The 12,569-nt window shown below is 42.4% G+C and overlaps 1 protein-coding gene across 2 annotated transcripts in view; it reads left to right on the top strand.

The window, feature by feature from the left end:
- The window catches only part of CNGA3 (cyclic nucleotide gated channel subunit alpha 3), a 49,868-nt gene extending 46,874 nt beyond the window's left edge, over window positions 1-2,994 (top strand). For both annotated transcript variants that reach the window (XM_067559934.1, XM_067559935.1), the window contains one exon: window positions 1,056-2,994. In XM_067559934.1, coding sequence (XP_067416035.1) covers window positions 1,056-2,467 — 1,412 coding nt within the window. In that variant the 3' untranslated portion in view covers window positions 2,468-2,994. The remainder of the gene's footprint in view (window positions 1-1,055) is intronic.
- Window positions 2,995-12,569: the final 9,575 nt, after the last annotated feature.

Below are 12,569 nucleotides of genomic sequence, written 5' to 3'. Positions count from 1 at the left end.
TACACGTGAGTAGTCCCACTGAAGTCAGTGGAATTAGTCACATGAATAATAGTTCCCAGTTCTGCCACAGACTTGCTGTGTGGCCTGGGGCAGGTCACATAGGATGTGTCTGCACTGCAATTAAAAACCCATGGCTGGCTCATGCCAGCTGACTCCGGCTCATGAGGCTCAGGCTCGTGGAGCTGTTTAATTGTGGTGTAGACATTCAGGCTTGGACTGGAGCCTGGGCTATAGGGCCCTGCGGGGGGTGAGGGTCCCAGAACTTTGGCTCCAGCCCGAGCCCTAATGTCTACACTGCAGTTAAACAGCCCCCTAGCCTGAGCCCTGAGAGATCAAGTCAGCTGGCACAGGTCAGCTGTGGGTGTTTAATTGAAGTGTAGACATACCCGTAGAGACTGATTTTGCTATCCTTACACTGAAGAGCATCTTAATCCATTGACTTCAGTGGGAGTGATCATGGAATAAAGCGCTACTCAGCGTGAGGAAGAGTATCAGAACCTGCCCCTTAATCTCTCTGTCACAGTTGCTCATCTGTAACATGAGGTTAATAATGCTTCCACTCGTGGTCTGGCTTATCTATTTGGACCCTGATACTGCAACAAGAGCTGCAAAGTTGGAACCAACACCCACAAGAAGCTATACTGATTTCATTCGGGCTCCATGCTTCAGTGGTCCAAAGTATTCTCTTTGTGAGTTTGGGGCCTTTATACTGTAAGCCCTTGGGGCATAGACTGTCTCTTACTTAGTGAATATAGAATGCTTAGCACAATGGAGCCCCAGTCTTGGTTGAGGCCTTTATATACTATTTTAATTCTACTACTAAATGTAAGTAGTATAAATGTAAAGTATATGCAATATCTTTTATGAAACATACCAGAAACCTACGTCCATATGTGCTATACGTTTCAAATGCAATAATGTCTTCAGTATTTGCAAGCAAACAAGAATTCTTCAGGCATAAGCTGCACTCTGGTGCTAACTAAGTATAGTTATGTGGCCCATCTTGTTATGTATTCTAACAAAAACCTGTTGTTGTTGTTGTTAATTCTTTTAAGGCTTCCTTGAACAAGGCTTACTAGTCCAAGATGAAAAGAAATTAAGACAACATTACACCATCACCTCACAGTTCAGATTGGATGTGCTCTCTCTTTTACCAACAGACTTGGCGTATTTAAAACTTGGGTTGAACTACCCTGAACTACGGTTTAACCGCTTGCTGAGGTTTGCCAGGCTATTTGAGTTTTTTGACCGCACAGAAACCAGGACAAATTATCCAAATATGTTTCGGATTGGAAATCTCGTCTTGTACATTCTTATCATCATCCACTGGAATGCATGTATATATTTTGCAATTTCAAAGCTTATTGGGTTTGGAACTGATTCCTGGGTCTATCCCAATGTGTCCCATCCAGAACATGGACGTCTGTCTAGAAAGTATATTTACTGTTTGTATTGGTCAACACTGACACTGACGACAATTGGCGAAACCCCGCCTCCGGTGAAAGATGAAGAGTATCTCTTTGTGGTCATTGACTTCTTGGTGGGTGTGCTGATCTTTGCTACCATTGTCGGTAACGTAGGCTCTATGATTTCCAACATGAATGCCTCTAGGGCAGAGTTCCAGGCCAAAGTTGATTCCATAAAACAGTATATGCATTTCCGAAAGGTGACCAAGGATTTGGAGGCCAGGGTCATTAAGTGGTTTGATTACCTCTGGACTAACAAGAAAACAGTAGATGAGCAGGAAGTTCTTAAAAACCTGCCTGACAAACTGAAGGCTGAAATTGCTATCAATGTCCATCTGGACACGCTAAAGAAAGTACGTATCTTCCAGGATTGTGAAGCTGGACTTCTTATTGAGCTGGTGCTGAAACTGAGACCTACAGTTTTTAGTCCTGGAGATTACATCTGCAAAAAGGGGGATATTGGGAGAGAAATGTACATCATCAAGGAGGGGAAGCTGGCTGTGGTGGCAGATGATGGCATAACACAATTTGTTGTCCTAAGTGATGGCAGCTACTTCGGTGAAATTAGCATCTTAAACATCAAAGGCAGCAAATCTGGTAACAGGAGGACAGCCAACATCAGGAGCATTGGTTATTCCGATCTGTTCTGTTTGTCTAAAGATGATTTGATGGAAGCCCTCACTGAGTATCCTGAAGCCAAAAAGGCATTGGAAGAGAAAGGGCGGCAAATTCTGATGAAAGACAATTTAATAGATGAGGAAGCAGCAAAAGCCGGAGCTGACCCTAAAGATTTGGAAGAAAAAGTGGAAAGACTTGAAAGTGCTCTGGACAATCTACAGACTAAATTTGCTAGGCTCATGGCAGAATACAACTCAACCCAACTCAAAGTAAAGCAGAGACTCACCAGAGTGGAAAGTAAAGTGAAGAAATATGGAAGTGGTTTCTTATCTGATGGTGAAGAAGAGGTTGCAAAAACTGAGGAAGAGGAGAAAAAGAATTAATAGCTCATTTATATTTCCTCATTTAATCTAGAATATTGCATCATGTATAAGCCATAAATATATATAAACATATTATATATGTGAAAACACATGCACCCCACCCACACGATTATTTTTATATGGACTCTAAGAGAATGATTTTTAGAGTTTTTAACTAAAGCAATATTTTCTTGTAAATAGGAAATTGTTACCTTTTATCTTGTTTTTAGAAGGAGATTTTTGGATTGTCATTTGGGTGCTTTTTTTGTACTGGGAACATGTTTCTTACGAGTCATGCTCAGCTCAGATTATCTGTAATGTGGTATGTATAGGTCGTGACAGATTTAATTGCTGTTTATCTCTTTCCATGCTCTTGCTGTTGAGGGAATCGTGTGAAGTAATGCACTCTTCCAGAATGAGGAGACAGATCTGTATTAATAATTAACTATCCTATTTCCACACCCTCTGCTTTGTATCCTAGTAGACTACTAAATACATGTAGTAAATCCAGACCACCCAAAATCTATATTCTTTCACAGCAATTCACTTTGTACATATTAAGGAACCTGGCTTATAAAAGGCCTGTCTTGGCTATATAAAATGTTACATTATATATGAAATCCTCAGGCACTTGGATGCTTCAGATCTCCAAATTACTCTTTTCTACTGTGCTATGCTGTGGTCAGAGGAAAGTCCTTAAAGTGGAGCTTAATTTGCTCTCAGTGCAGTCCTACTATGGTTTCGCCAGTCTGCAACTGTTATGTTAGTTGGTCTGCATTAACTCTTTCCTAGCCCCTTCCATGCTGGGAAAATCCTGGCATAAAGGGAATACATAAGAGGTTGGCAGTCCTGGTACTATGGCTCCATTAAAGATGAGAAGAGACCTAGGTTTTCCAAAGCCTTCTGCCACCATATAGAGGGCCTGTTCTCCATCCCCTGGGATCTCATCTGGATTTTGGGGCAGAACTGCTACCTATACTGCATGGGGGAAACCCCATTGAATCATTTGAGGAAACTTTTGTGAGGGGTGGAGCAGATTCTTCTGCTCCCTCCCTCCATCTAGATCTCTATCTGCATGTATTTCTGCAGGGGAAGGAGATCCTGGCCTTTCCTGATATTCAGCCTAAATTTTCCTTAATTTTATCTTATTACTCCTGGTTATAATTCCCTCATGCCAGCCTAAAGAATTCCTCTCCCTTCTTGGCATTTACAACTTTCAGATATCCTTAGACAGTTACTATGGCTCCACTTAATCATTGCTGAGCTAAGCTACACAAAATTTACTCTTAATTTTCCTCAAGACAACCCTTTCAGGCCCTTACCTATTCTGGTTCCTCTTCGCTGAACTTGCTTCAGATTGTCACTTAACTTTCTGGTAATTTTCTGCCCTGAACTGAACGCAACATCACAGGTGCAATCACACTACCACTACATTCAGGCAAAATTATATTGAGGATTTTTACTGCCACATCATCACGCTGAAAAGCTAATGGCTAGTGCCCTACAATGTGTTTCTCCCCTTGAGCCTCTTTTAGCATTACTTCTTTTCAGATTCCTGTCTCTCCCATTGGATGTGGTTTGGATTATTCCTCTGAAATGCATTAGTTTGCATTTCTTCCTATAGTCTCATTTTGTAATTTTCTGCTCATGTCCTGAATATCTCTAGTTTCCTTATGTTCTTTCTCTGTTCTCACTGGCATTTGCAGCACCTCCAAATTTAGTGTGAAAACTTGGTCCCACTGAAGTTAATGGCAAAAGTTTTTTTTACTGAGGTCAGGAAGGATTTCATCTTTAGTGTTATCTACAGTTTTATTAACTTGCAATTTATTTACTCCCCAGCTTCCTCTCAGCTCTAAATCCCCTGGATTAGACAATCCATTATGGTTTTTCCATTAGGTCTCTCATCTACTGAATTTCAAATAAAATCAGCTGACAAGCTAGATTCTGTGCTCAGTGAGACGCCTGCCTGTGCTGTTGTTCTCCATAAATTAGTTAGGGGGAGACTAGGAAACCTATAATAATCACTATTCAGAGAGGTGGACACTTTCCCTTCTGCCAGACAAAACAGATTCCCTGACAGATCAGCCGGCACCTTCAGCATTGCCTCTGCAGCCACAGAAACTGAAATCTACTGTCTGAGGCTGATAATGGTTCAGGGCTTCCTCTTCCTCAGATCTTCAGTTGAGAAATTATATGTATCCAATATTATTCTCTGTTTATTTTAATAGCCTTTGCATGGAAGTGCTTTCAGCTTCAATCATGTTCATCTTTGTGGTGTTGCTGTTCCATTCATTTTTCTCTCTCCCGACATGCTCAGCTGTGGACCATAAAAGTTTGACTCTTTTATACATTGTGGCGATAAAATCCATTTTTCTTCATGTTGGAACAAATGTGGATTATGAAATCATATTAAGAAATTGTTACTCTTTCCTGTCTTTCTCCCCATTAATTTTATGGGGTCGATAGGAGAAGCATCACACACATTGCCTCTTCTAAACTTGTTCAGTGTCATCTTAGTGAAAGACTCTGGCTAAACATCTCTGAACCTTTACTTGTGTTGAAGATTGTATATTGTGAGGAGGTGAATCCCAGGTTGCCTTTCCCAGTGGATGTGTTGGTGAACTCAGCTGTCAGAAGGTGGTAGAGTTAATTAACACACCAAGGACCCATGCTCTCATTCAGCACTCTTTCTCAGCTTAGTGTAAATGAACCAAGCGAGCGCCCTGTGAAAGTCACTAATTCATCTCTTGGCCTAGATCTGCTCCACAGTCCCAACATAAGTACAATATATAGAAAGTTTCTCACATTCAACCCACAGCAGAGTTGGAAAATATGGGTTTGAAGTCCAAGGGTCCAATTCTCCTCTCACACTACTTTTACACCTGGGTAACTCCATTGATTTCAATAGAGTTATTTTTTTGAGTTTACACAACTGTAAATAATGGGAAAATGAGACCCTCAGTTTAATTTTCCATTTTAAAGCTGTAGGATCCTTACATTCTTCTGAGGTTTAAATACTGTTCTAGGACAGTTTTCTGCTTTCTGTGGCACATACACTGCAAAGTATATTATAAATAAGCTTTAATTCACTGAAAAAAAAAATTCACAGGTGTCTCTATATTTGACGTTCCAGGCTCAACTCAGTTTTTCAGTGGAGAGGTTCATTCATAGAGCTGGCAACAAAAGAAAAGAAGAAAAACCCCCAACATATTTGAGGAATAGCATTGAATCGTAACCTCAATTCCCCTGCCCATTTCATGTAGTAGTAAGAGGCTTGCTTTATTTCGGGGTCTAAGTGAAGAAATACATTTTATAACTCTACATCTTTTTACAAATTAGAAGCAACTTCATAACCCGTGTGGATGAGTGATCTGAGTTCTCCGAGCCCATGTGGTGTGTCAAAGATCCCAGCAGAACTGTGCCAACGCTACAACTGCTGAACGTGAACAGGGGTGATATTGCCCAGACCAAACGAGGCCCATTCTAGGACAAATGCTTCAACTCTTTGCGCACTGTGTAAATGACTACAAAGTGTACTCATTTACACTTGGACAAAGTGGAAGTAACATTCTACAACTCCGATTACACACTGCTTTACATCCACATTGTCCAAGTGTAAATAACTACACTAGGTGCAAAGCTGGGAAAAAGCGAGGGCCTGTGAAATTTCCTAGAGTCAGTCAGTCTTTTCCCACAGCTGTGTGCCTTGAAACAAACAAGGTATAGCTCATAGTGATGTAACTGTTAACACACTAGCATGCGTTATAGGTTTCAGTGGGTTTGACTCAGACGTCAGCAATCCTACGTAGAGAAACCTGTACAGTCAGTTGTGTGTGGGGGAGAGAGGTTGGAGGGTAGCAGGGCAGGAGGGCATTGAGTTTGATGTTCAATTTATAGCTATAGCTATTGTGTTCAGATGCTGTTTAACACAAACAACAACAAAACTTATAAATCCAAAATGACGGCAGACACTGTGTCCCTAATAGCTGCTGCTATGTTCCAAAAGGAAAAAGATGAACAAAAGTGTGGCTTAAGCATGACAGTCTGAATGCTGTATTTCCCTGTCTTTGACAGTTTGTTTCACAGCTTTACTGTTATTTAAACATCTCATATGGAAGGTATTTTATACGTAGGTCTAGACCCCCAGAGGTATTCAGGTGTCTAACACCCCTTGGGACCACTAAGGCCCATTGAAATTGGTGGAAGTTAGGCATTTAAGTACCTTTGAGGAACTGGGCCTTACTGTCTTTGTGTGTTTTAAGTCAGTCACAGAAGTTTGAAAATATTAAATTATTTATCCAATATGTATAAATATGGATTTAGCCAGTTTTGTAAAGTGTATTTATTTCTTAGTATTTATATAATTAATTTATACTATTGAAAAAAATGCATATTATTTACTTGATAGACCAGACCAGCTTTATTTATCAGGTAATTGCATATTGCTTCCCCCTTTTCCCTCCCCAATATAGAGCTGTGTTCATGGCATACACACAGCGAAGGTAGATTAAAAATAAAATTTTCTGGAAGGTTAAACCATAACCTACTTTATTTCTTAGACACCAGAACCCTAACCCACTACAACCAAAACCTGAGTGAGAGAAAGCAGGCTGCTCTCTGAGGCAGCAAAGCACAATTCAACCACCATTGCTCTAGCCTGTTCCTTCCTAGATTGATTTCTGAAGACCCAGATTGCAGACTTCCCTTCTGAGCCTGCAAGCAGGACCAGGAAACCCCTTACACTTAAAGTGCTAGCTTGTAATTTTTAACATAGTTTTCAATGCACTACAGTATATCCGTTGCTGCACTAGCCAGTGCTGACACTCTCTCTTTCTCTGGGGTGTGTGGGTGATGAGGATGTAGGGTTGCCTGGACATTTTTAAAGGGGCAGCACCTCTTGGCAACATCCCAGTGGATGGGGAGTGGTGGCTCTCAGCCGTGGCGGCTGCTTGCAATGGTATAGGGTAGTATCCTTGAAAAGGGATACTCTCCCCCCACGCTGTCTTGGTGGGTGAGTGCGTGGGAGTGGGGCAGGGCAATCAGCACCTGGGTACATGCCACAATGTGTTACATCATAACGCCTATGCAGTTGCTGTGTTAAAGCCGCAGTTTGTTTCTACATGCCCAAGCTATTAAAATAAGGAAAAATCTTTTTTTTTCCCCAGAGGGGGCCAATGATGCAGGGAGTTTGGATTTCTGCTTGTAAAGTAGGAGTGTAATAGCGATCGCTCTGGCTTGTAAGCCAGCCATGTGAAAGCCAACTGTGATTAAGTGACCAGACCCCAGGGTGGTACTGCCGTGCATCACAAACCTTTACTGCAAACCCCCCCCCCCCCTTGCTGCTGTGTTCAATGAGCCAGCCCCGGGGGGCATGTTGCTGTGTTTTTACATTACCTCAGTAACATAAAGAAGGGCCCTGCCAGGCCCAGGCTTGCTTGTGACACATGCCTCACTGAGTAGAGCAGTGTGAGCTGTATATGTCAGAGGAACACTCCGCCCTCCTCAGCCGTTGGTGCTGCTACAAAGCTACAAAACATTCGCTTTCCACCCTTCGGTCGTACCCAAATAGCTTCCGGTGCTGGCCTCATGTGTAAGGCGGAAATGTGAGTTCACTTTGCTATGCATCACACTGGTAGTATCACAACTTCTGTCAGCACCTGCTGCAGATAGACATGACCCCCCCCACCTTCCAGAGGCTCACAAAATAAATTAGCTCTATTAAGCGGGAACAGCACACGAGTAGAGTGCAGTGTGTGGACAGATGGACGAACGGGGTTGCTCACAAAGGTTAGGGCACACCATCACGTTATGAAGCAGGTGAGCTTTTTGCTAGCTGCTGTTTTTTTTTTTTTAATGTAGCTGTTGCAGCAAACGCAAAACTTAATAAGGCAACATCCAGAATTCTCTCAGCCCAGTTCCTTTCCTTGGATGTCTGCTTTAAGTAAGTTTGTGTGGACACCAGCCAGTCATTATTCTGGGAGGCAAAACTCCTTGTTTGACTGTTGCAGGTTTTGGAAAATTGTATCATGAGTGACTTCATGGCAGTGTCAGCCACATTGAATTCAGTTTGTCATAGGAGGCCATGCTCTGGGACTGGCCCAGCAGGCGCATATAGGAAGTGCTACTAGGATGATCCAAGGAATTGAAAAAACCTGCCTTATGAGAGGAGGCTCAAAGAGCTTGGCTTGTTTAACCTAACCAAAAGAAGGCTGATGGGCAATATGATTGCACTGTATATATATATATATATATATATATAGATATAGATATAGATATAGCAGGGAGGAAGAGGAATTATTTAAGTTCAGCACCAATGTGGACACAAGAACTAATGGATTTAAACTGGCCATCAGGCAGTTTAGACTTAAAATTAGATGAATGTTTCTAACCATCAGCGGAGTGAAGTTCTGGAACAGCCTTCCTAGGGGAGCAGTGGGAGCAAGAAACTTAGCTGGCTTCAAGACTGAGCTGGATAAAGTAATGGAGGATATGGCCTGTGATGGGATGTTAGATGGGGTGAGTTCTGCGTTACTACAAAGAATTCTTTCTTGGGTGTCTGGCTGTTGAGTCTTGCCAACATGCTCAGCGTTTAACTGATCACCATATTTGGGGTCAGGGAGGAATTTTCCCCCAGGGCAGATTGGCAAAGGCTCTGGGGGCTTTTCACCTTCCTCCACAGCATGGGGCACGGCTCATTTGCTGGTGGATTTGCTGTACCTTGTCTTGAGGACGCCAATAACACAGTGATCGGTTGAGGGTCTATTACAGAAGTGGGTGGGTGAGGATTCTGTTTCCTGCATTGTGGCGGAAGTCAGACTAGATGATCCTAATGGTCCCTTCTGACCTTCAAATCTGTGAGTCTACCTCCTTCCAATATTGTTAAGCTTAGCAGAGTTTGATTTTTACTTTTTTTAAAAATTTCCACAGATAATGCCGATGTGGGCTGAAGTGAAAATGGGTTCCTTCCAGTAACAGCTGCACAGTGGCTGTAGGAGCAGGGGCGGAGGGGAAGGATGGGCAGTTACATAATAACTTGCACTTAAGCAAGGTAGAGTTCTCTGACAATGAAAGATGCTAAAAAGGCTATGTCTTAATTGATCAAGTCAAGCATTTAATGAAAAGCTGCTGGGAAGAAGTCAAAAGAAATGGCCAGTGCACACCTGGAGATGGGTGATGACACAGGCCCCTGCCAGCAGGCCCTAGGGTGCAAATAATCTATCCACGTGGGGTGGCAAGTTGAAGTGGCTCATTCTGCACAAACTACCAACCTTTAACAAGACCAAGGACCCACACCTAGGATAGTGGAAGCATTTAGCGCCCAGCCGTCATTTCTCAGAAGCAGTACGATTGTGGAAAGTTTTGCCAGTGGATACAGGGTCAAGTCATAAATTCTTTTATCAGGCCCAAGCCTGGTTTTCTTGCATAGCAGTTAGGATCATGCCAGTCAGTTTTAGCAATTGAGCTGTGGTTACACTGCAGCTAGTTCACTGGCGATGTATAGGAAACAGAGTAGTAGAACAAAGTATTTCAAATAAATACTGTTATGCTGGAATGTGTTAATAGCTACCACCAAACAGATTTTTGATCTACTGGCAATCACAAACCTTGTTAAAGCTAATGTGTGTGCTAGCCCCATTATTTCATGGCCTGTATTATACAGGTCAGGCTACATTAGATGAGCAGAGTGGTTCCTGCTGGCCTTAGAATCTATTAATCTAATGGAAGAAGCAATTAAGCTCCTTTTCTGTAGTGATAAGTGGAAACAATAGAAGCCACCGTTCAAGGCACTAGGCTGCATGAAAAGGCCCAAGAAAAAATTCACTCAAGGAGATTCAGAGGGGGCTCCCTGACACTGATTGCAAACACAGAAGCAATGGAACGGTTTGATGAGCATGGTGTGTGGGAGAGGCAGAAAGCCAACAGGTTGTGAGAGTGCAAGTTGTGAGGGTAGTCCCCAAAAAGAGCAGAGACAGAGCTCCTTGGGGCACAGGACTGGCTGGAAAGACAGGCTTGGAAATTGTGAGCAAGGAAACTGCTTGCTATTGTTTGTGTTCAAGGAAACAGGACTTTGTGTACATTCTTTATAAATAAACAGTATTGCACTAAAGAGTACACCTGACTCCATCATCAGTTTCTACTCCTAATGAAAACAACTTGGCAAGGCCTTGACTATTGGCTAACTGCTTGGGCTGAAGGGACAAAATTATAATCAGAAAGGTGTGAGCACCAGTTTTCTTTTCAATAGCGTTCGGAATACATGTCTAAACTTGAGTGGCTAGGCCTATGAGTGCTGTTAGACGGTTGCATTTTGGCAACTCACAATACAAAACCCATTTTTACACCTCAAATCAGACCCAGCACCATGCACAATCAAAAAATCCAGTTTTAGAAAATTGGGCTGAAGCAGAGGCATTTTTTCTGCAGTCTCTCCTCCTTTTGCAACACTTTTAGCAGCTGGTGCCAGTCTAGCTGTAACATTGGCCACTACTTGTTCAGTAAAACAGCACACGAATGCTTCAGCATGGGAGCTCTATTCAGAAGGGGTGGGGAGCATGTTCTGTGCTGACCTTGGCTCTCATAATTAGTCAAAGACTGGCTTATCGAGGTATAGCAAATTGTATGAGTCAACCCAGAACACACCTTTAGAATACAGCACTCATATATATCAGCTGCCTCAATGCTTGGCTGTTTTAATGACATTGTATTTAACTCTTTGTATTAATAATTAAATTTCCCTGTACAGCAAAAACTCCCCCTCTTTCATAATTCACGTTCCTTGTAATGCCACCCACAAACAAACAGTTTTCTTTTCAGCAAAGCAATCATCCCACAGAACTAAACTCCCCCATATTTGAGTGGTTTACTTCAGCTAGTTAACAGGCCTGTAAGCTAGTTGGTTATTAACAGCCTCTTCAACAAGGGATGATTGCTGTTCTAAACAGTGTTAAATGAGTTACAACAGCAGTTGCCGCTTAAAGACACTTTGGGCTGATGAATAAGGGGAGAGATGGTGCTGCAAAATGCATTTGTTATGTGGAAACTGATTGCCAGTCTCCCATTGGTTTTCATACTGTGTTTTTTTCAGGCCCAGGAAACATGGACACATGACACAGATGAGTGTTCTCTTAGGCTCATAGACTTTATGACCAGAAGGGACCAGCATGGTCATTTCATTAACATCACCAGGACTCTCACAGGTGCAAATTATTTGCAGGTTTGGGCTCTTACAAAGCAAGGCCCATGCATTTGCTGGGTATTTGTACAGTGCCTAGCACAATGGAGACCTCAATTACAGTTAGTGGCCTTTGGCACTCCCACAAGTGAAATAATGGAAAAGAGCGAGTGATTGAAAGGATCTCTTGGCTTTATTTAAAACCCCCATAGGCTACTCTACAGCCTGACTCTTGCTACTATTTTAGTTGCCTCACAGGTGCATGTGTGAGGATTAAATAGTTTGAAAACAAACTGATACCTACTCTGTTTCTGTGGAAAGGTGACCTACGATTTCCATTAAGATGGTTGCTGACAACAAGGTATGTTTACCTTTCACCTTCTTCTTTCTGCATGTTTATGAACGCACTGTTTGTAGAAACTGTGCAGCTCCCTGCTAAAAAGTACATTTACTCAGCTGGAGGTGGACCTGTTCCTGGGACTACCCAAAGAATTAAACCTATCATTTAAAGGCACAGCACACGCCTCCTCTCTACACCCTTTGAATAAAAGGCTTCTTTCTTTTCCTGACAACACATAATGGAGCAGGTCGTGTCAACAAACTCAGGGTCCAGAGTGTAGAATTTCAGGGCTGACTGATTCAAAAGCCTTTATGCTACTACTAAACTCCAGCAGCAGTCAGTACAGAAAATTAAACAGTGAGCAGGTGTGGAAAGAAAGGGCAGCAGAGAGGAAAACCAAGGCGCTTGTTAGTAGCAGTTTTAAACTGCTCTTTCGTAATGGGGGAGAAAATTCAGTTCAAAGGCAAGACATCCCAGTTAGCTTTGTCTTCCAACCGCAAAGAAGAGACCCTCTTAAAGAGGAAACTCAGCATCCTGGAGTCCATGGAAAGGCAGGCAGCAAACTCCCTAACACTTGAGCAGAAAATCTTGTACAAGCGGTTCACCACCAA

Source organism: Emydura macquarii, unplaced genomic scaffold (genome assembly GCF_026122565.2).
Source record: "Emydura macquarii macquarii isolate MOO-44397 ecotype Brisbane River unplaced genomic scaffold, CSIRO-AGI_Emac_v2 contig_2207, whole genome shotgun sequence".
Lineage (NCBI taxonomy): Eukaryota > Metazoa > Chordata > Testudines > Chelidae > Emydura > Emydura macquarii.
This window is presented reverse-complemented; position numbering and strand designations above follow the sequence as displayed.